The sequence below is a fragment of the Leptopilina boulardi genome, unplaced genomic scaffold (genome assembly GCF_019393585.1).
Source record: "Leptopilina boulardi isolate dan_hultmark-lab unplaced genomic scaffold, ZJU_Lbou_2.1 LbouV2_223, whole genome shotgun sequence".
Classification (NCBI taxonomy): Eukaryota; Metazoa; Arthropoda; class Insecta; order Hymenoptera; family Figitidae; genus Leptopilina; species Leptopilina boulardi.
The window spans coordinates 977,626-1,000,793 of record NW_026137778.1 but is presented as its reverse complement, the minus strand read 5'-3'; the positions used below and the strand labels follow the sequence as shown (position 1 = coordinate 1,000,793).

The window sequence follows — 23,168 nt, the reverse complement described above, 5'->3', positions numbered from 1 at the left end:
ATTTTTAGAATAATTGAAATCTATTTTAATTTTTTATGTTATTGAATCCTTACACAACTTTCCATATTACTTTTGTTCTATTTTTATCAATATGGCATATAGCTTGTAAAGTTACTGTAAAAACTGTTATTAAAATTACATATATCAACTACTTTTTTTTCCTATTAATAAAATATTTCTCTCTACTATACATGATCATATAAAAACGAATACTTTTTTAATCGAACCATATATGCCATATTGGACAAAAAATTTCTGTAATTACAATATGATCATAAAATTTTAGGTTATGTTGTTAGTTTTTTTCTTAATTTTTGAAATTTTTAATCATTATCCAATAGTAAATTACAATGGTTCAATGTGTTAAAAAAATATATTACAGTCGTGTCTGCGTACCGTGCACCTTCTAACCACTGCCGTAATTTCATAGCGTGCAATGACGTCACCAACTTTCAGTGCCGTATTCCAAAGACCAATCGTAAAGCAAAAAATATAAATAATTAAAAATTTGTATTTATTTGTTAATTAAAAAAATAAAGATATATTGATCTATTTGTTAAAAACGTGAAATTATTTAATAAAACAAAAATCCCTTTTCAAGACGAGCCTGAAAAGGTGTGTACTAGGGGTGATTTTTGAGCCGCACGATACAGAATCTTAGAGAGGGAAATTTCAGAAAACTGTACGGTACGGAGACACGACTGTATATATATATAATAATATAATTATTATATTTATTATGTAAAAAAAAAAATAATAATAATAATAAATAAAAAAATGTTTTAAAGTATTTTTGTGATTTTCAAATTAAAAATTTTCCGCAAAGGCTGCCTTAAAAATTAAAGAAAAAAAAATGTTATTTGCGTTTATTTTAAATCGATTTATGCACCTATACCTATGTAAGACGTTCGAAAAAAACATAAGAAGCAAAAAATTATATAGGTTATGTTTATGATAATTTGAAAAATACACAGAGGATTAATTCAGGTACAATTTTTTTTTGCATCCAAAATGTTCGATAAAAACAAATTTTAATTTTACATAATTAAAGAGTAAATTTTTAATCAAGGTAAAACTATCATAAACATAACCTATAAATTTTTGCTTCTAGATTCCTTTTCTTCATAGCGCTTCATATATTAGAAATTTCGAAAGCTGCATCAGTAAGATTTTAAACTCCAAGAGAAAATCAGTTCGGAGTGAATAAGTCAAATATAAATCTTTAATAAACAATAATTTATTTCAATAATAAATAAATAATTTTTTGACCGATAAGCCTGTTTTATATAAATCTTATTAATAAATCATTAATGTTAAAGTCTTTGTTACATCAAAAATATACAAAAAAACACTTATTTTGATTTCATATAAATAAAATTGAACTTTCTTTGGACTCTCAAATAATGATTTTTTTTATTTTTTATATATTTGTGTTTAATGAACCTGATGCAGTTCTGGAAAACGTTGCTAATATGAAATTTGTTTACCTTTTTAACTTCAAAATTTTATTAAAAAATATTGCCTTCTGTATTCAAAAATAAATTAATAATTTATTAAATATTTAATATACTTTTTCATTGCTGTAGTAATTTTTTGAAAATTTATAGTTCGAAAAATATGATTTCGTTCATTTGATCATTCTTTCAGAGCTTCAGGCACATCTACATCTAAATAAAAATAAATATTATTTAAATTTTTCATAGCAAAAATAATTTTGATAACTAAAACAGTATATATTAGTTGATAACTAATTTCGAGAGTAAAAATAAAAATAATTTTTGAAAAGAAAATGTTTGAATATAATATGAATATGTATTTGAGTGAGTTTTTACTGTGAAAAAGGGGCCGGAAATGTGGGATATATGTATATGTGGCTATCAGAAATCCCCTAGACAAGAATATAGGAGAACCCCTGACACACGACATCAGCATGCCTGTCTGCATCTATCTATATTTCAAAGAGTTCGTGCACACACACACATGTATATATAGATGCACAACACCAACTCTCAGCGTGCGTATATTCGTGTCATTATTCGAGGCTAGATATGTGTGTTATATTATGGCGCATGAATGTAAAATAGCAAAAGGAACATTGCGTGGTGATTTTAACTAAAATAGATGAAAAAAAATGTCTCAATTATTATGATGAAAAAATGCGCTTTTTTAAAAAAACAAAGTCGTTTTCTGATCGCGCGAGAAATACACAAATCAAACTGTCTAGACGACCAATTTGACGATTTATCGAATTATCCAGCCGCGAGACAGGTACGTTTGCGCACTAGTTGTATTTTCCACATTTCCTTTATTGCTATTGTTCACTCGAAGGGCAAAATGAAAATGGAAGAGTGCGCGCCGCTAACTATTACTTTGCAGCTCTCATCCTCATGTATCTATATAGATATAGTAACTATTATTTTGAGAATGTTTAGAAAAAATTACATTTTTTCAAGTGCATCGAAATTAAAAAAATATATCAGTTTATACACCTGATTTTACTATAGTTTTTATAAATGTAAGAAAAATTGTATAAACTAAATCGAAAAGGACACTTTTTGAAGATTAAAGTAGAATGCAACCTGTGTTGTTGGTTATCACAACATATTAAAGGTGAATTTAAAATTCCCATATTTTTGAATATTTAAACTTATTTTTTTGAATCCAAATTATTATTGAAACCATAATCACAAAATAATAATGCAATCGAAATAACAATGTTGTATAAAAATAATAGATATTAAACTGCAGACGACAGATAACTGGTAACATGTAGTCACCAGAGTTCGGAATGTAAATTACTATGTACAATTTACTATAAAATGTCCAAAATGTGACACCTTTTTCGGGTGAGTTTTCTTAAAGGTGTTTACACACCACATCTATATTTTCGCTATGCTCATGCAGCATTTACACCTTCGGCAAAAAATTTTCTTCACTTTGCATTTTCCGAAATACACTTACCTGATTGGTTGTTCACAATGAATCAGATTCTAGACAACCAATCAGGTAAGTGTATTTCGGAAAATGCAAAGTGAAGAAAATTTTTTGTCGAAGGTGTAAATGCTCCATGAGGGTTGCACAGTAACGCATAACTCGACGTATGAACGTTGCGGTGGGTAAACACCTTTAAACCCCCCCACCCGAAAAAGGTGTCACATATTGGACGTTTTCTGTAAATTGCTCATAGTTAATTTACATTCCGAACAGTTTTTCTTTTTTTCACACCTCAAAATAATCTTATTTTCGGTAGTCAAAAATATAGTGAAATTAAAAAATCAATTTATAAACTTTTCAGTAACTGCATATACCATACATGACATTTGTTATAGTAATAGGGTAAAAGGTAGTGACGAACACCCTCAAACTGAATGACACCTGCTATTAAAAACGATAATAACTACATATAGAAATAATAATATTGAATTAAATTTTCAGGTATAAATTGATTAATATACAATATTTAGAAACTGATACAGATGACACAAAAATGTATTTTCTTTATATTTTCCTCAATATTTTACTTTTTAGAAAACTAACCTCAAAAATTTTGTTCTGTTAATTACAAATTTTATAAATATAAAGAAAGCTGAATCCATTTCAAATCATTATAGATTTAACTGACTATGTTATTCTGTATGAAAAATAAGGAGACACGTATTTTTTAATTTTTTATAAAATTTATTTTTAACAAAGTTATGCGCATATGAATTTTGAATGAAAAAACTTAAAAGAACACTTTTGAAAAATTATTTTGCTTGTATTTTTTTTTCTTTAGCGTGTAATCAAAAAAAATTTTTTGATGTTGATCTTGTCTTCTTTAAAATCCCGTTTGAAATTTGCAAAAAGCTTAAAAATTAACGAAACTAGAGATGATTTCCCGAAAATATTGAAGGTTAATTTTCTCAAAAACCCCATTTTTTTCTCACAAATTTTTACCATACATTCGTATCAGTATGAACAACAATTCCTATAAGTTTCAATCGGGCTAAACCATTATAGCGACCAGGAGAATTTTTTTAAAAAAAAATTTTTTCGAGTTTTGAAATTGTTGGTGTGAACGTTCATGACCAAGTGAAGTGTTGTGAATTTAACTGAAGTTAACATTTTTACAACATTTTTGTACATTAAATCTAAATAATAAAATTTGTGATAGAAATAAATATCGTGTTACTTAAATTGTAGTTTAAATATATTGTTCATTTTATTAAAGGCTCTCTATTTTCATACCATGAATTTTTAAATTCATATTATAAACTTTTATCATAGTGTTATTTAATTTTAAACTTATATATTAAAAATTTAAACTAAAGCGAATTTTAGGTATCAAAACGATGTATATTTTGATCCAAATAGAATAAAATTATTGATATTTTCAGAAAAATTATGATATAATAACATAAAGAGTATAAAATTATGATAAATAAAAATAGAACTTTTGATAGAAAAGTTTTTCTTTACATATATAAAAATGGAATCAATTAATGATATAATAAAATGCAATGAAATGAAGTAACTGAAATGTATGCGGTTTAAGATTATTGTAAATTATTCCTTTTGCTAGGATGAAAGAACGAAGAGGAGAGGAGATCGATTAAAATTAAATAATGGTTTAACCGCAACAATGTCGGAGATACTGTAGTAATGACTGTAGTGAGCGAATGTACGTTATGCAATGTTCCAAGTACGTAGTCAGGTACGAATCCTGGACTTTCAACTAAGAATCCTAAGACCGTCCTTGGGTGTCTCTCGGAAAAGTGCTTGTTTCTTTCTCATATTCAGTTTTCAAGACAAGTAAAGGTCTTTTCTTCATTACTGGCAATATGCTTCCAAGCGTCAAGTTATTAATATGTAAATTTTTAATGTACTTTTCAAAATTTGTTGAAAACCTTTCAAAATCTAATCAAGTCTTTTCTACAAGTAGAAATTTTCAAGTTCTTCATAGATCATTTGTTAAACTTTTCCCTCTCGTCATGTGTTTTAAAGACACATGATGAGTTTTAAATATATAGCAGACTCTACTCTTGCAAGAGAGTGTATTGTGAATAATTCCATAAATATTATAGTTACAGGTATATAACTTATCTTGAAATATAATGGCTTGGTTACAAAATCAGGCCGATCAACGTTGACAAATCAGCATAAAAATTAAAAAGCAACGTTTTTCTATCATATCTCTCAACTGAGGTTAAAACCTATCGTTTACGTATATCGTATTTGTTGCTATATCAAGTAAGGAAAACTTCTTAATCCAATAGGCTTATGAGGTAAAAAAATTTTTAATATATTAAAAATTTTTTTACATATATGAAAACTATTTTCGTATTATAATAATGAGAGATGTGTAATTCACTGCGTTTTCACTTCTCAAGGGTGCATATACAATTTACCTATATTTTAAACATTGTATTGCTCATTTGTATTTTTGTCTCGTGTACAAAAATTCTGGAAAACACCTACAGCAAATGTACATTTGATTAGAAATGCTGCTCATGCACTTCCAAGACACTTGAACCTGATTGCATAACTGGAGGGAGTCTTGTTTGATTCCAATGATGGTAGAGTTCTGTTTATACGTACTTGAATGTTTGTAACTTTCTTTTTTTTGTGACGCAGAACTAAATAACATTTTGGCACAAATATCTCATAATCAATCACTGAATTCAATGAATCACATATATTTTGGCCTCCAACTTTCGCTGATTTATATGTGCATATATATAGAAAAAATACATTTTTTCTTCTCATTCACGTATTTTTTCTTTTTTCTTTTCACTTATTCAATATTCACATTTGAATAACATAAATATATGCATTTCATAGATATAGTCATTTTCTGCTTTTGAGTTATAATTAAGAAAAAATTAGAATAAAACAATTTCGTTTGTACAATTGCAATCATTGCGATACGTATTTGAAATTATCGCACGTATTACAGGATTGAAGCAACTATATAAACAGTCAACAAATACAAATTAATATTAAAATATTAATTTGTAGAATTTTTATTTGAAAGAAGTTTTTTTTGACGAATTATTATTTGTCAGAATTTCCAACCAATTTTTCATATAACAGAATTTTTTATTTAATCGAAAATTCATTTAATAACAATTCTATTTGATCGAATTTTTATTTGATAGAACTTTCATTTGTTGAGGTTAATTTATTTGAATCAAATGAATTATTTTCAGGTTTATATAGAATTATTATTGCATATGAAATTAAATAAAAGTAACAACAGATATATAAAGCTATCTGCATAAACGCAACTAAACAATGTAGCATTGTTTCTGTAAGTTATAACATTTTTTTTTACGTTTGGGCCTTTCGGAACAACAAACGACCATATAACAGGAGTATACTTATTGCGTGGATTTTTATAGTTATTATGACATTAAATAGGTTACTCTTTTAAATACAGAAAAAATTTCCGTACAAATACATTTACAAAAATCGATTAATTCATATATATAGTGACTATAACCTTTGTCTGCGGTCATTGAGAAATTTCTGTACCAAAAAAACTTGAAGAAAAACATACGGTCTGTGCGTTCTCACGAGTTACTATTGGCAATAAATAAATTTTTAAATATTAAATAATTATTAGCAATAACTCATTTTTGGACCATTAACTAATAAATATATGTAAGATTTTATATAATGTTTTATTTACAATGTATATTAATTTAAAAACTGCATTTTAATTGCTTAAGTAAAATAATTAATATAAATTACGCATACTTTAGATTTAGTGAGTAGAATGTGGAAAAAAGTAAATTATTATATAACTAATTAAAAAGTCTTTAGGAAAAAAATTTTAAAGATCAATCATAACTTCAAGATCAATTTCCTATTTAATTGAGTGTTAATTATACTGATTTTTATCCAGAATATGTACAATTCTAGATATAATTAATTTCAACTAATAACGGTACAACATTATAAGTCGACTGTTTAGAAAGACGATTGCATTCTGTGATAATTGAGAGTATCACGGTACTTGCTAAAATACCGTTTTTTATTATACATAATAATTATATGAGTTTGTTAGATTGGTTAAAGATGTACTGTTCTAATAACAACGCTTATTTTTTATTAGTCAAATTAAAATATTTCTTATTAGAAAAATTTTTCATTAAATAAATGGTTAAAATAATGTATAACAATTATTTTATAAAAAAAAAAAGTCAGTGAAAAAATACTTTCATATGAACTCTATCATTCAACTTTTAAATAGACACACACATTCTGTTTTCCGCATGTTTAAATTCTAAAAATAATACTATACACTCACGATATATAGTATATCATGTTTTGAAGCATTGTATCCTGAGACGAAGCTGTCGGACTAAAATGGGACGTTACTACTGAGATTTTTCGCACTATATATATTTACTACATAAAAGAGTACAAACCATTAAGACTAATGTGACTTCTATTATAGTAGATATTTTCTTAGACTTTTTTTATGATTTAAATATATATGACCTATTAAATGCACAGCATCCAATTTGATCGTCAATTATTATTAATTTTTGCATAAAGAGATAATCTCAAATGTTTTGGCATTTACATTAAATCGACAATTGAACTTGGCCCGTCTATATACTAAAAGTGACATTTTTAAATATTTATATACATATTTACATAATGTTGACATATCAGCACAAAAATGAATTCTTTCAAATAATTCATGAAAATGTTAAAAATATCTATTCGTTGAGTGAAGAATTTGATCTATATTTAACGAATTTAAAAATGAACGATAAGAGGAGATAAGACCTAGAAAATAAAGTAAATGAAAGAAATGTACCTTTGATTATTATCTTTCTTTCTTTTCTCTATTTACACTTTATATTTTTTACAAAAAAAAAAAAATAAGTGTTTCAATTTTACCGCAGTCATCGGACAAGATTTTATGAATTATATACTTTATCACCTAAAGATGTACATGCAAGTTATAATTTTTTTATTATACTAATAAAAAAAAGAATTTTTACTTTTATCTCTTTAAAACTTGTTTACATGTAAATAAATAAAATATTTGATTTCAAAATATTAATATATTACAATAATTATTGTTTGATTTTTGATTAAAGAGACATAACCTCAAATTACAAAATGATTTTGGACTACGTTTTCAACGTAAACTAAAATGAATATTAATTTCAGCCAATTTTGGAGGATATATATATACAATTTCAAAATCAGATTAAAATTGTACATTCATAGAGAAAACACAATTGTTAAATCTTATAGGATCGTTAATACATAACTAACAAATCTAGTTCTGAAAACAAATTTTTTTAAACAATTTTACTGTTATCACAAAAATTGTTGCAACTAACCAGATTTGTTAGTTCTATGTTAACAATCAAATTAGTGTAACAAATATATTATTTAAATAAATAAATAAACTAAAATTGGAAAAAAGAGCATTGCATCTTTTTAAATTAAATTAAAGTCGTGGAACAAAAAAATTATAATCGCAATAAAAATGAACCACCTATAGATGGTATGGCGCCAATACACGCTCGTTTAGTGACTGAATATGAAACGCAGCAAAAATACAGGCAAAGTTTGATTTAATTTATAATAATTATAAATACATGAAAAATGAGATATTTTCATTAAAAATATATGAGGTCACGCGTTGATATATATATATAAACGTTTGCCATTTCCAGAAATGAAGTGAGTCTGGGATTCTTTAAGAGACACCGTGTATAGGTCCTCATCGATCTGAGTTCTATAGCACACAGCATTCTATGAGAGATAACTGCAGACACACATGCACAAGGAAAATCAAGAGCTTGAATGCAATGCATACATATATATTTTATGTGTGTGTGTGTGTGTGTGTAGATGAGCTTGTGTTAAAATAGGACTATAGGACGGCGGACAGAAATAAGGAAGGAATTCTTGCTCTGCAAGACATCATAGAAATGCGAAATTCTCTTCTCACTATTTCTATTACACCATTACGTTCATAATATTTTCATTCTAATACTCCATAATGAATAATAAGTCTTCTTAAAGGTTGATTTTTTTTTTTAAAGAACCTTTTCAAAATACACATTGTATAAAGTCATTTTTTAAGATGCTAAAAGCATCTTCTATATTTAGCTTAACATCTTCGTTTAATGCATTTTAAAATGGTTTTGATAACTTTTTGGAAACTTTAATAAAAAGTGACTAGTAATAAAGTATCTTATTAAAATGCCTTCTTTTCTTGTCTTTACATAAAAACAAATTTCAAAACAATAATTAGGAAAAGAAAAAAAATTAAGAAAATGTTATACTTAAAAATACATATTTACCTATAACAATTTTTATACCATTTTTATTAGAATTTATACCAATCATGGATAAATTTTTAGATTAGGTTAATTAAACAAATTTCTATGTTTTCTGTAAGTATTACAATAATTTAAATATTTACAAAATTTGTTATTTCAAAAATAGTAAAAGAAAACTTTTATAAAACATGGAAGTAATATATTTTTAAGTTAAAAGAAAACATTAACACTTAATAGTTTACTATCGTGTACATCGGATTTGTATGATTATTTTTAAAAAAATGAAAATTAAAAATAAAAAAAAGAGGGTAAAATAAAATTTTTTACTAATAATTGTAATGTACATTTGCATTATTAATCTTCTAGTATTTTTACACTTTTTAATGGTGTACAAAAGTACATCTGCACGTGCTGCAGATGTATTGATGTTTTGGCTTCAGTCGCACAGCACGTTATCGATCTGAGAGCCACGTTTCCTCTCTCCATTTCCCCTTACCAGCTAACCCCTCTACTTTCACGACCCACCCTCAACCACCCTGAACGTTAAAGCTCCACCTTCCACCCTTTACCCTCCATCCTCACCGAAACCCCTCTATATAGCAGCTTCTAGCTTCCAGCAAATATCACACGCGAATGAAAATGTCTGAAAATGCCGCGGGCTCGAGAAATGATACATTAAAGTGGTTGGACTGGCATATTTAGAAATGGTCTATTCTTAAATTTTTCAGTTATACTTTAGTATTAAGAAATTATATTCTATTTTTTCTTTATTATTTACAAATTCAAACAAATAGAAAATAATTTTTTTTTTATAAATATCCTGTTTTTTTACATTGCTCAATTTATTAACCTTTAATATATATATATTATGAACTACTCTGGAAGGCCATATTCAAAATTTTGTGAGGTTCTCTTCGAGGCAAGCGGTATTTGAAAGTGGCTGACTTGCAAATCTCCGCGATAACTATGGGTCTTTTCGAGTTTAAAAACAGCACACTTGTTCGGACAAATCTGATGGCGTAATACCGTATGTGCGTCATATATGTATATATGTGTGTGTGCAATTGTGAATTAGAAACCGGTTAAGCTTTCATGAGGATTTTCGAGAGAGTCATTGATTTCAAAATTTTTTTTTTTTACAGATACTTTCACTTTTCATCGAAATTAAATAATTGTTAAGGACCCCATGTGAAAAAATTTCATGGCAAACTATAAACCTGATGTATTATATAGTATAACTTTAAAGTTTAGTAAACTTGTTTTATTTGTCACGTAAAATTATGATGAAACTGTATCGAATTGTATAAGAGTTTATTTACACGGAAAGAAGGTCATAATAGATACTATTTTCTTGAAAGTAGAATCTACTATACAGAATCGCTAATTTTTGATTCAGAAAACTGATCATGTTTCTAATCCAATTAGATACTTCAATTATTATGGCAGTTTCTATTTTTGAGTCACATCACATCTTTGGAGGGATAATCATGACAAAGCTACAGAATAAATGAAAAAACTAAAATTTTCAATAATAATAACAATAATATGTTAGAGGGAAAAGGTGCCGAAACGTTGGAAAATCTAACATTGTTTAAAAATGACAATTCAAATTTAGAGAATATAAAAAAAATATCGAGATAAGATCTAATGAATCTAATGATCTTTAAACTGCCAGGTGTTAAAAAATCATGTTTATTGCTTTTCCGGTCTATCAGACCGGAAAATGGAACCCTTACACATTTCTAGAAATTTTCATAATATTTTGTTTAAATTTTTTTTTCATATATTAATACACTCAAAGAAAATTTTTGTTTGAATCAAATAAACAATTTTTTTTGTATTAACACAATTTTTTTTGTATTAACACAATTTTTTGGTTACTTCAAACAAAATTTGTTTCATAAATAAATATTTATTTGATCTAAATAAACGTTTCGTGTATTTTAATAAATTTTTCGAACGCAGTACCAAAAGTTTGATCAAATACATTTATTTTGTTGATTTAATCAAAATTTGATTGTTTTAAACAAATTTTTTTCTGAGTGAATACTCTCTAAATCTGAATAAGTGAAATTTCACTTAAAATGTGTCAAAAGTCTTCCACGTAGAAAAATAAGTGTATATGCACTTTTAAATAAGTGGTTTTCACTCAAAAATAAGTGAAGTTTCACTTATTTTTAAGTGCATATACACTTATTTTTCTACGTGGAAGACTTTTGACACATTTTAAGTGAAATTTCACTTATTCAGATTTAGAGAGTACTGCTTATGTAACTTTAAAAAAAAGAAATAACTGAGAGGTCTGAGAGACCGCTATAGTAGTTTAAAGGTTAAAAAAATTACTGTCCATTGAGCAAATGCAAACTCGCTACACAATTATATGTTTGGTGCAATGACGATACTCGACCAAATTGGGATTCTGTCCCAAAATGGTAAGGTACAAACTTTCTTTCAAGTGTGTTATTCATTGAAGCTGTATTCGACTTAAGATTCTTTTTTTTTATATCGTTACATTAAATCGAAGGATTTTCTCTCTTTAACGAATATATTTGTTTCATTTTTTTTATGTTCCACTTGAATTTAAAACATATATTCCATTTAAATTTTAACACATTTTTGAGGAAAGAGAAAAAAAAATTATTAGAGAGAATTTGGAATCTATTCCTCATATTGTTTTATAGTAGTAATAAATAGAAAAGACGTGTGTGACGTCTACTATTCTCTGGCAACATATAAGAGAGCTGACTATCGTTAAATTGGGTTCGTTGGCACGTACAATCAACACGATGTGCGATGGTTCGGATGGGGATGAGTAAGAAAGTAACGAAGCAGTACATATTTTCTAGAGAATGAGTAAGAGTCGAGAGAATGCGTTATCAGAAACATTTCACAGAATTTTCCGAATCGAGACCTACTTTCGAATATGGCGTAATAGACTCTCGGTGTACCGCCTTTGCAATGAAGGAAATTTTATGAATATCTGTATTTCACTGGAAATATTGTCCTTTCTATTATTATTATTATCATCATCAGTTTTGTTTTGCTTACGATATGATGTTTGTTATATATGTATAGAACTTGCGAATTGACTAACAATAACAAATATAATATTCATGTGAATTCAGTATACACCTAATACATTTTTCTATCTTTGTAATATTAAAAGTACATTAAGTAACACTTAATACCCTATCATCTATGTAAGTCCACTATTTAATATTAAATGAAGTCAATTATTATTGTTATAAAGTACTGTTTTTCTTTCTCTCTCTCTTTTTTTTGCAAGTGAAAGTACCTACATCTGTATTACCTCAAGTACTGTGAATTCGGCGTTGGAAACCGGTTCAGAAATCTTTCTTACGAAATCGTCCCATAGTTACAGTCTGATCTGGCTAGAGATATTCTTCCGAATGGTTGTACAATCCATTTATATTTATACGAAGCGAGATGATTTATTGCAATAAAAATTGTAATAATTTCCAAAGCAATGTTGGTAGTCTCAAAAAAATAAGAAAAAAAAGAAACATTCGACATAATATTAATTTTTATAATTGCTTTCAAAATTACTGAAATCCTTGACATAAAAAATATTACATATTTCAATTCATTTATTTTGTAAAATAATTCATTAAATAACGGTGCGCATGATTATCCCATAAAAAGCATACAATAAAAGAATTTTATTAATCATTATTTTTTAGACGATGTCCGAATAAAAATTCGACAGAAAGATTTCGGCGTGATTTTTGAAATCGACCAATCAGAAATTATCAAGAAAATCGTGATTGGTAAATTTTAAAAATTGCGCCGAAATCTTTCTGTCGATTGTTTGTTTGGCCATTTGCGATTTTGGACAAATCAAAATTCGGACAAATAAAGATTCGGTGAATTGGAAATTAAAAAATTAAATTTAAAAATTCGAATCACTTAAAATTCTGTTGAATGAGAATTATGCTAAATCAAAATTCGGTTAAATTAGAATTATTTTCAATAAAAAGTATTGTAAAGAGAAATTTTGTAAAATGAGAATTCTCTCAAATAAAAATCCGCTACTTAAAAATTCTGTTAATTTGTCTAAAAAGAAATTTTGTTAAATGTCAATTCGGAAAATAAAAATTCGTTTAAAAAATAATTAGATCTAATAAAATTCTTGCGAAAGAAAATTATAAGCAATGATTTTTATGGGATAATCATAAAACCAAGTTTTCCAAATATTAAAAAAAAAATAATATTTTGAAATATAATTTTTTGTTTTATTTAATTATTTAATTTTGATAAGTGATGAAAAATATATCGGAGGTTTAAGAATCTTGTGCAAATTGAACATAAGGTAGGATAATAATGGAAACTCCATGAGGTGTCATGTTTGAAACAATTACCTTTTATGCTTCCAGATGACGTATGCGGCGTTTGCGGTGCATGAGATGATAGTGGTAATGGTGACGCGGAGGAAGTCGCGGAGTGTTCCAACTTGGAACTCACCGCGCTCCACATCTCGAACATGTTGAATGCCGTGGTGATGGTTTTCTGTGTCCAGCTTGCTGTCTAGGAAGTCGCACATACGATAGGCTAATGATGTTATCACTTTCTTTATTTTTCTATTATCATAGACCCAACCCTTTCTGGATTAGTCGCCTCTCTCTTTCTTGTTTTTTAAGGCGAAAAAAGAAAACATTCGCCAAAAAATTTACAAGATGAAAAATTCTTTCTCTATTGACTAATAAACGAAATTTTTCTTAAAATACGGACCTGAGTTCATATATGTGATATAAGGAAATGCTTGAAATGTTTTACAATCCTCAAGCATTCCTCTTCCTTTCTTCCTTCTTTCTTTCTCCTTCTCTTGTTCTTTTCATTCTTTTCTTTGAACTGCTGAAAGTCAATTAGTTAAAAATTTTATATTTGGAGACAATCCTCCTTTTTTTAATTGAGAGTTTCTAGCGTTTCATTTGAAAATTTACAAACTTGGAATAGAATTGAAAAAAAAATTTCATGCGGTTTCAGTTGTGTTATAAAAAGAATATTTAGTTCGATATGCGGTTTATCATCATGTCAGTCACAGCTCATATAATGTTGGAAAAAAAGTAGACGTGCTGCGATGAAAGATACTTAATATTTACATTGATTGATGTCACGATTATGCAGAATCGATGATGCATTAATTAATACATAACAATTGCGGAAAAACTAATTTAAAGTTATGGTAACTTGTGCCAAGTTATTAATACTGTATGCACTGATCTCATTCAATGGGTAAATTACAACCATTTGAATTAGTGATTATCACTTATTCAAATAGCTGGAATTTAGCCATTTAATGAGATCGGTGACAATTTCATTCGTACTGATTTAGAGAGTGCTTTCAGAGTGATGTATTAATTTTTTATGCATAATTTTTTGCAATTGTTCTTCAGTGACATTGATTTTTTTTTTGACATACATTTTTTCTATAAAGATGGTCTTTGTAAAGTATTATTATCTGAACGTTCAGAAGTTTAAGCACATAAGATATTCTTTGGATATTATGTGCAAACAACTAAAAATATCAACTTTAAGAAGGGATCCTAAAAAATATTTCAAAAAAACTTTATAAAAATTCATTTAATATTCTATAATTCTGAAGAGTGTAAATTAAATATTCTAACATGTCTTAATTATTTTATACAATATTCCAGATATGTCAAAAGAAATCAGTATATATTCCATCATTCAATTAAATTTTAATTATTTTAATATTTTACATATTTGACACAGTTTAATTAATAAAATAGGTGAGTTTTATGCATTTTTTATTTGAAAAATATATATAGCACAGCTCGTGAAGCAAAAGGCTGTATTATACTAAATTATATACACTAAATCATAAGAAAATTATGTTATAGGAATAATCTATTTTCATTTCTCCATGAAAACTATTGATTAAAAACTATTGAATTTGTTAAGTATGATATAAATTCTGATTAAATAGGGAATTTTTCACAGCTGTATCGGAATCTGACTTTAGAATTGACCCAGCATGTAAGGTTTTCGAGATATTCTAACCTAAAAGTGCAGAAAAGACGTTTTTTGCCCATATTTGAGGTCGTGTAACATTAACATATAATTTTTTTCAAAAAGGTCGTTACAGCATCTGAAAGTACTATTCTTACTCTTTAAAATGCATTTTGAAACTTCAAAAATCTTTATTTGTCATTCGAATTTTTTGAGTGATGAATGTTTCAATATTCATGTATCAGATAATGCTTCAAAAAATTCAAATGACGATAACTCAGAGGCAAATAAAGATTTTTTAAAGTTTCAAAATGCATTTTAAAGAGTAAGAATAGTACTTTCAGATGCTGTAACGAACTTTTTGAAAAAAAATATATGTTAATGTTACACGACCTCAAATATAAGCAAAAAACGTTTTTTCTGCACTTTTAGGTTAAAATTTTGGGGTCAGATTCCGATTCAGCACGTCAAAATGCTTCGGAAAAGTATAGTCTGGTTCTTGATTCTGAAGCAGGCAAAAATTTCATCGGTCTGTGTTATTAGTGTTCGTTAAGGATGCATTTGAAATCGTTTTTACATGCTGTAGAAAAAAATAAATCTTTTTCTATTAAATATCATAAGAATGGGATGCAACTAACTACGAATTATAGAACATATAAGAATGATGATAGTATGTTTTGCAGTTCAGTAGCAGTTCAAACTATGTTCTGTAACAATGCTTGTGTAAGTAATCCGATGGTTTCCCTTTAAGTCAGCAGCAAGCACGAAAGCTCGTCGAGGGGAGCTACACTTTGCTATGAAACGAAGCTGACAACCAAGCTACCAAACGACAACTAGGCAAACTTGACTTTCTGCTTTATGTAGACTGTACAACATGAAATTCTATAGGTCATAGAATTATAGAATTCCGTATAGCACAATTATGCAGATGAACTTATAACAAAAGAAAACCGTTTTTGCAATGGTTGTATATAAATTATAAATATATACCTATACTCCATCAGACTTCTTGTTCTATATTAGTGTATATATACACGTTGCGTATATACTATCGGTTTCCTGTACACGTGTTATTACGCTCCGTACTCCGCAAGTGCACTTTCGATGAGCCTATGCTTCATCTGCGTGTATGTTTACGCACCAATCATGAGTAAGAGCGCTATTACAATGTAATTTTGTGACTACCTGTTATGTTTTAGAGCAGGTTGAACTTGTCCCCTTTTATGTTGATTTAAATGAAAATGAACTAATGCACTCCATTTTTAAACTAAATAATGAAAACTATTTTAAAAGAGAACAGTTATTGAAAAATTACAAGTATTTTTAAGTGTCAAAATAAAATTAAAATTCAATTTTACTGGGTCATTTGTAATTATATTATTAAACCGATTATTTTCGAGTGCATGTATTAATATTTCCGATATTTTCTTCAATTAATTTAAATGATTAAATAGAAATATCTGACTTTCGATTATTATTATTATTATTATATGGTGACCGAGTTAGCCATTTTGATTAAGGTCTTTTAACTTTCGCGTATTTCTATACTTCCCAGCTTCTCCCAGAGGATATTGATATTTGCCGTGAGACTATTTACAGACTATTCTAATATTAGGACGTGCACGTAGATACTGGGAAAAGTCTTCCGCACTTACTCAATTTGCTTAGTAGTCGTTCATCACATATTACAATAAAATATGGATTAATTATTTTTAATATTTTAACTCCAATTTTAGATATAAATAGAGAAATTACAAATTTTAAACTGGCAAAGTTTTTTTAAAATAAGTAATTATTATTATAGAACCGGAAAAATTGTTTTGAATTATTTTTGACGTGGGAGCATCCACATCGAGAATCACTACTTATGTAGGTCGTGTAGTTGTTCGTACTTTGCCATGAAAAGACTCCTCTTTGCCATGTCCGTCTTTCATATTACTACTAGAAACATGTGACTAAATTTACCCAGTTGTTTCTAGGCTGTATATAAATTATTCAAAAATGGTAAGCTACTGTTTCTCACATTTATCGAAGAAATTTAATTTCCTATATATATATATATATATATATATATAGATAGTGGTTTTGTTTTGAGACTGTGTCAACGTCAATAAAAGTACAAAAAAGAATTAAAATCCTTGCGTGAACTAACTCAACATATTATCACCCTTATATATTTTTGGAAAATTACGCGATAAATCATAGAAAGATGAATGAGATATAAAGTTTGACAGGTCTTTAATTTATAAGGCTATAGTGTCATTAGGGTGTTATCAGTTGTACGTAATCAAAAACGTCTCTGTAGTGTGATAAACTCTGATGACTGTAAATGAATACCCAAAATTCAAAACATACATCTATAAATGTTACTTTCTTAGTTAATCCGCAACTGCACTGAAGAAAGGGTTTGGTTTTGACAACAAAACGTTTGGTTGGTATTTAAACCAAAATTTTGTTGTTATCTCAACAAAATTTTGACTGTCTTTGGTTCAACCAAAGTTTGATTAAGACAGTAAAAAATTTGTTGTCAAAACAAAAAAATTTTGGTTTAAATACCAACCAAAAGTTTTGTTGTCAAAACCAAACCCTTTCTTCAGTGTGCAAATTAAATATTAAAATTTTCCCACCTTTAAATAAATCAAGATAGAAGGGAGGGACGAAGAACTATTGCATATGAGAAATATTTTCTTGTAGTGACCGTTTTAAGTACTATACTTATGTTACGTTACAGCAGTTTGTATCTATATAATACAGACAGCGAGGAGCAAAGATAGGCGTGTGCGTGCGCGCAATATGTATTACTTAATAATATCCATAACTAGGTGTCATGCCGTGATGATGGGAGTAGGAGATGTGATCGTAGGAAGAAATGGAAAGATGCTATATACAAAAAGTACTAAGAGAAGAAACAGCGAAAAGAGAAACGAAGAAACTCTCAATTATCGTTGAATTTTAGTTTTCAACTATTTTTTTCATTGAACCCACCACAAGATTTGCAATTAGCAAATCGCTTTTTAACACTTTTGGTATGTGCTCATATTTCTAAAAACTAATAATCCAGTTAAAGATGAGATCGCACTAAAATTTCCTCTTCTTGAACACACAAACACATATATTCGTCACTGTACTATACTCCCAACACTGTGTGCACGTTTCAAATCACTTTCACTTGTCAATTATCTTCGATAATCTTCGATTTATATTCTCTTCTTTACACTTGCTTCTTTTTAAGAAAAAGATTCACAAACAGCCTTAAAATAATAAACTTCATCTATAATTTTTCCACTGGCCTGACAATTGCATTTCACAATGAAATTTTAATTTAAATAAAAAACTAATTATAAATTAGCTTAAATAGTAATTTTCTTCTTCTTGAAGCTAAAAATGACGATTACAAATATTAATGAAGAAATTGTAATCTATGCGACCAGTGAAGTGAAAGTAGACAGTAACTGAAAATTTCGCGCACTTATTGTTTGATATTAAAATTGTACCGGCACAGCGTGTAATTTTGAAATTGTTCACACGCTTTAATCCTTTGACCGGCACACACCAAATCGACTGACAGCCGGGACACTTACGCGACCGAAGCTTTGGGTTGACTGGTCGCGCAAGACCAGAGAACCCCACCATCAATTTTCCTCTAGCGGTGGGAGTGTGTATAAGAGTAAGTGAGAGGAGTATGAGGGAAAGAGAAAGAGAGAAAATTTATGCCAAGGGTGAAGGAGGGTGAAATAAAAAGGGAACAAACGAGAGAGAAAATTCTGAAGAATAAGTTGATGAAAGAAGACGGTACAAGAGAAAACGAAGGGCTGCTGCTACTGAAAGTAAAGGAGAGGAGTATATGTTGTGGTATACAGTTGGGGTAGGTCCTCATCCCTCTTATTGGAGGACTCTGAGGAGGGGGTTACTCTTGAATGAAAACTCCGTATGGAGTAATACAGTTCATAACTCTCTAAATTTCAATCAGTCAGATTCCACTGATGAAATAGTAGGAATTTAGAAATTGAATAACTTCAGTAAAATTTCCGCTGAAATTAAGTCATATTTCACTGAAAATTAGTAGAATTCTTTTTCTTTACTGATTAAAACGGTCAAATCTGTTTTACCGATTAATGATAATGCAGATTTAACTGTTTAAATCAGTAATAATTTTACAGATTTTCAGTGAAATGTAACGTGGAAATCTTACTGAATTGATTCAGTGGCTAAATTCCAACTATTTTGTCAGTGAAATCTTACTGATTCGAATTTACAGAGAACTTTTATTTATTAACTATTATCATTTGGATTCTATTTTACATTGAAAAATAAAAGAAATAAATTAGCGTCATATAATTTCATATGTATAACTGAAATGCAAGGAACCAAGAAATCTTTGCTAGACATTTACTTTTTCAAACAAAATCATATCAGAAAAATAGGATTGTTTTTTTTAAAGTCTACAGTTGTTATTATCATTTCTTATACAAACATGTAAGTTTTCCAATGTTCATTCATATCAGTCAATTGTTTTGCACTAATAACCAAACACCTGTTTAATTTGTTTCATTGTAGGTTAAAGATAAATGTTATTTTTAATAATTATAAAAAAAAACTTTTTCAAAGTAATTTTATTTACACAATCGTACTATTTTTTAAAATTGGTATTTAAGATTTATAAATGGACAAAGTTTAATAAATGGAAAAAAATATAAAGTAACTTTTACTACTTAGGAAATAAAATCTAAACTGTCGGAAATTTCTACGCGTCTCTGTCAATTTTTGCTCCAAAAATAGAAAAAATTACTATCCTGAAATAGTAAAATTTACTCTAGAAACAGTTTTTTTTTTACTATTTCTGGAGCAAAAGTTGCCAAAAATTCCAAACACTTTAGAATTTACTTTGAAAGTAGTAAAAGTTACTTTATCTTTGTTTTCCATTTTTCTACGTGTATGTTTTAAAAAATATACTTCTTTTACTTCGGTGAAATTTACAACGTTTATGATCAGCGATTAAAAAATGTAACAAAAATTGTTTTAATTAAAAAAATAATAATTTGTATAAAAACTATTTTTTTCTTTTAAATTGATTATAAACATTGTGAACTTCACCGACGTCCTTTTTTTGCGCATATCAAGCTAGAACTGATTGAAACGTTATTTACTTGAGTTATTACTCTAAAGGACAAATATATCATGAAAAAATACTAATAAAAGTACCTGTATATGGTTTGAGATCTTTGTTTAAAACACCCGCATACTTTATATAACAGTCTAACTTTATGTTAATTTGTTATATTAATAAATCATAAGAAAAATAGATTTTTAAGTCTTAATTTTTTAGCAAAGATGATTAAAAAATCTGTAAAAAGTAAGGAAACTGGGGACAGTTGTAACAAGTTTGAAAAATCTTTTACAGTGACTAGAATTAACTTTTATTTTTTTATACTCTGTTTCAAGTAAATTAAATAAAAAATTTTGAGCTTGAAATTTTGAATCTGAAATTTTTGACAAAGAAACTCGAAAATCCCCCTAGAATTATATATATTTCAATTCGATCAATCAAAAATATTGTGACAATCCATAGGCTAAATAAAGCACCTATCGTGTCAAATGTCCCTTAGGTACTTTTTAATACAATTTATCACTGTGTTTAAAAAAAAGAGTGAAAAAAATATTATACCCTATTTGTGAATAACTAAAAAAAATTCCAAAGCTGGGCCTGAATATAAAATTAATATCCCTAAACTACACTTAGAGGCCGTTTTTACCGTGTGGATAAGTTTAATCTTCCGAGAGGTTAAAAGCAGTAGATATATTCTGCGTCTGCGCAAAATGTTTATATACAGCTTCTACGCAGACGCAGAATATATATCTACTGCCTTTAACCTCTCGGAAGATTAAATTTATCCAAACGGTGAAAACGGACTTTTACTAAAATATAAAAACTTTTTAATTCAAGTGGGAAAATATCTAAGCATCAAAAAAACCGTTTCAAAAATATTCCATTTGTTTGAATTGTCCCCAGAATCTCCCTTAAAAGTGTCAATTATTAATTTTAAAAATTGTATTTTAAAAATAAAGAAAACATTTTTGTTGATTTTATAAAGAAGTTTTTAATATTTCTAGAATTATTAATTAAGAATTGGGGGACATATAAACATTCTGTAAATGTTATTTACCCTAATATTTCTTCTATAGTATTATTAAGGTGCTACATCGTATTGAATTTTCACTTTCTTGGAAAATAAAAATACAAGATGATGACTAAAAATAAAATCAACTTAATGTTACACAGAAAAAAGAAAGTCTGACTCCGTTTACATTTTAAAACCAAAATGACTGAATACTAGCCAATTTTTTGGCTCAAAATAAGTTTCAGTCTATTTTTGGGCTTAAAATAATGTTATAATGGCAAGTAGAATTTTTTTAAAAATCAACTCCAAAAGTGAGTACATCATTAGATTATAACTCCCTTTGCTTCAACTTCATGCCTGTAACAGAATCCAGTTATTTAAAATCTAATTTCCTCTTTTTTAAAGCGTGTTAATTTTATTTTTCGTTAAACAAACTTGTACTTTACTTTGAAGAAAATAGCAATTAAATAAAATTGTGAAAATAATTAACAATAATTTACAAAAAAAATTGGGTAACTTTTATAAGCAAAATAGCAAAAATTACTGACTTAGCAACCTTGCTACTCGTAATCCCTCTCATATTTCTAATTTTTTTTAAAGTAACCAGTAATTTAAAATGAATATTATTCTTATTATCAAATGTGAGTGTACACAAGGAGAAAACAACGTTCTCAACAGCAGGGGTAGTAATGACAAGCGTTTCCTGTAAATGACCAACATTACGAAAGTATATAAATGTATTCATGTTTGTATATATACATATATATACTTTTATACGACAAAAGTAACTCTTGGCTGTGAGCCCAGATTTTTTCAATACAAGGATAATTGCTTCCATGCATTTTATATGAATCCATTATCATCTTTGCAGTGGATGTCGGTGAATATATTCTTTTATCATGTTTCTTTAACTCAACACTGTTATCTAGAGCACACTGATCAATCTTTCCAAAAAAACTAAATACCCAAGTTGAAAAATGTATATTTTTTTATTATACATTTTTCTTTGGAATCATTACTGATGATTTCAGCTAAGGTTTAAAAAAAGTGTTTGGTTTTGACAACAAAACGTTTCGTTGGTATTTAAACCAAAATTTTTCTGCTGGGTTAACAAAAAAATTTTGGTTTAAATACCAACCAAACGTTTTGTTCCAAAACCAAACTCAATTTCCAGTGTGATTGAAAAAAATTATAAAATAATGTATCAGAAAATTAGATCCTAAGGAGATTATAAGTTGGAAGAATCCGAACAACAATTTTGGAAGGAGGCTCTCCCGTAAAAAAAGAATGAAATTATATTATATCTTTTTTTTCTCATATAAATCTATAAGGATTTTTATGAGGTAAGGGTGGAGCAGAAGCAGGCGTGGGCCCCCCTGGATCAGCACCTGCTACAAGTTACCAAAATATTCTATACAGTAAATCTCGAGTTTCCACCACGTTTTTTTTGGAGGGTCAAAAGAAGGAGCAACGAAAATAACCCATCGAAATTCAACTGTTCGAATAACTTACAATTATTTTTTTCATTGATATAGTTTTTGTTTGTTTTAAGAAGTAAAAGCAATCTTACAATAAAAAAAACTTTTATAGTTAAAGAAACAAATTCTTTATTTGAAGTTATTTTTTTGAGAAATATGTAATAATTGGGTATTTTTTTATCCTTTCTGATAAAAATGTATAAGGTAAGTTAAATATTATTGAATTATAATTTATTTTAGTTTTAAAATTTATAGCGTGGTTAGATGATTCTGGTGAAAGAAAT

The 23,168-nt window shown here is 27.8% G+C and overlaps 1 protein-coding gene across 5 annotated transcripts in view; it reads right to left on the bottom strand.

Moving 5' to 3' along the window:
- The window catches only part of LOC127279754 (probable nuclear hormone receptor HR3), an 87,864-nt gene that overhangs the window by 39,242 nt on the left and 25,454 nt on the right, over positions 1–23,168 (bottom strand). Inside the window, exon 1 of one of the 5 annotated variants that reach the window (XM_051302287.1) lies at positions 13,676–13,818. The exons of the other annotated variants lie outside the window; for them this stretch is intronic. Coding sequence (XP_051158244.1) covers positions 13,676–13,799 — 124 coding nt within the window. The 5' untranslated portion in view covers positions 13,800–13,818. Of the gene's footprint in view, positions 1–13,675; positions 13,819–23,168 lie in introns of those variants that run through there. 5 annotated transcript variants of the gene reach the window in all.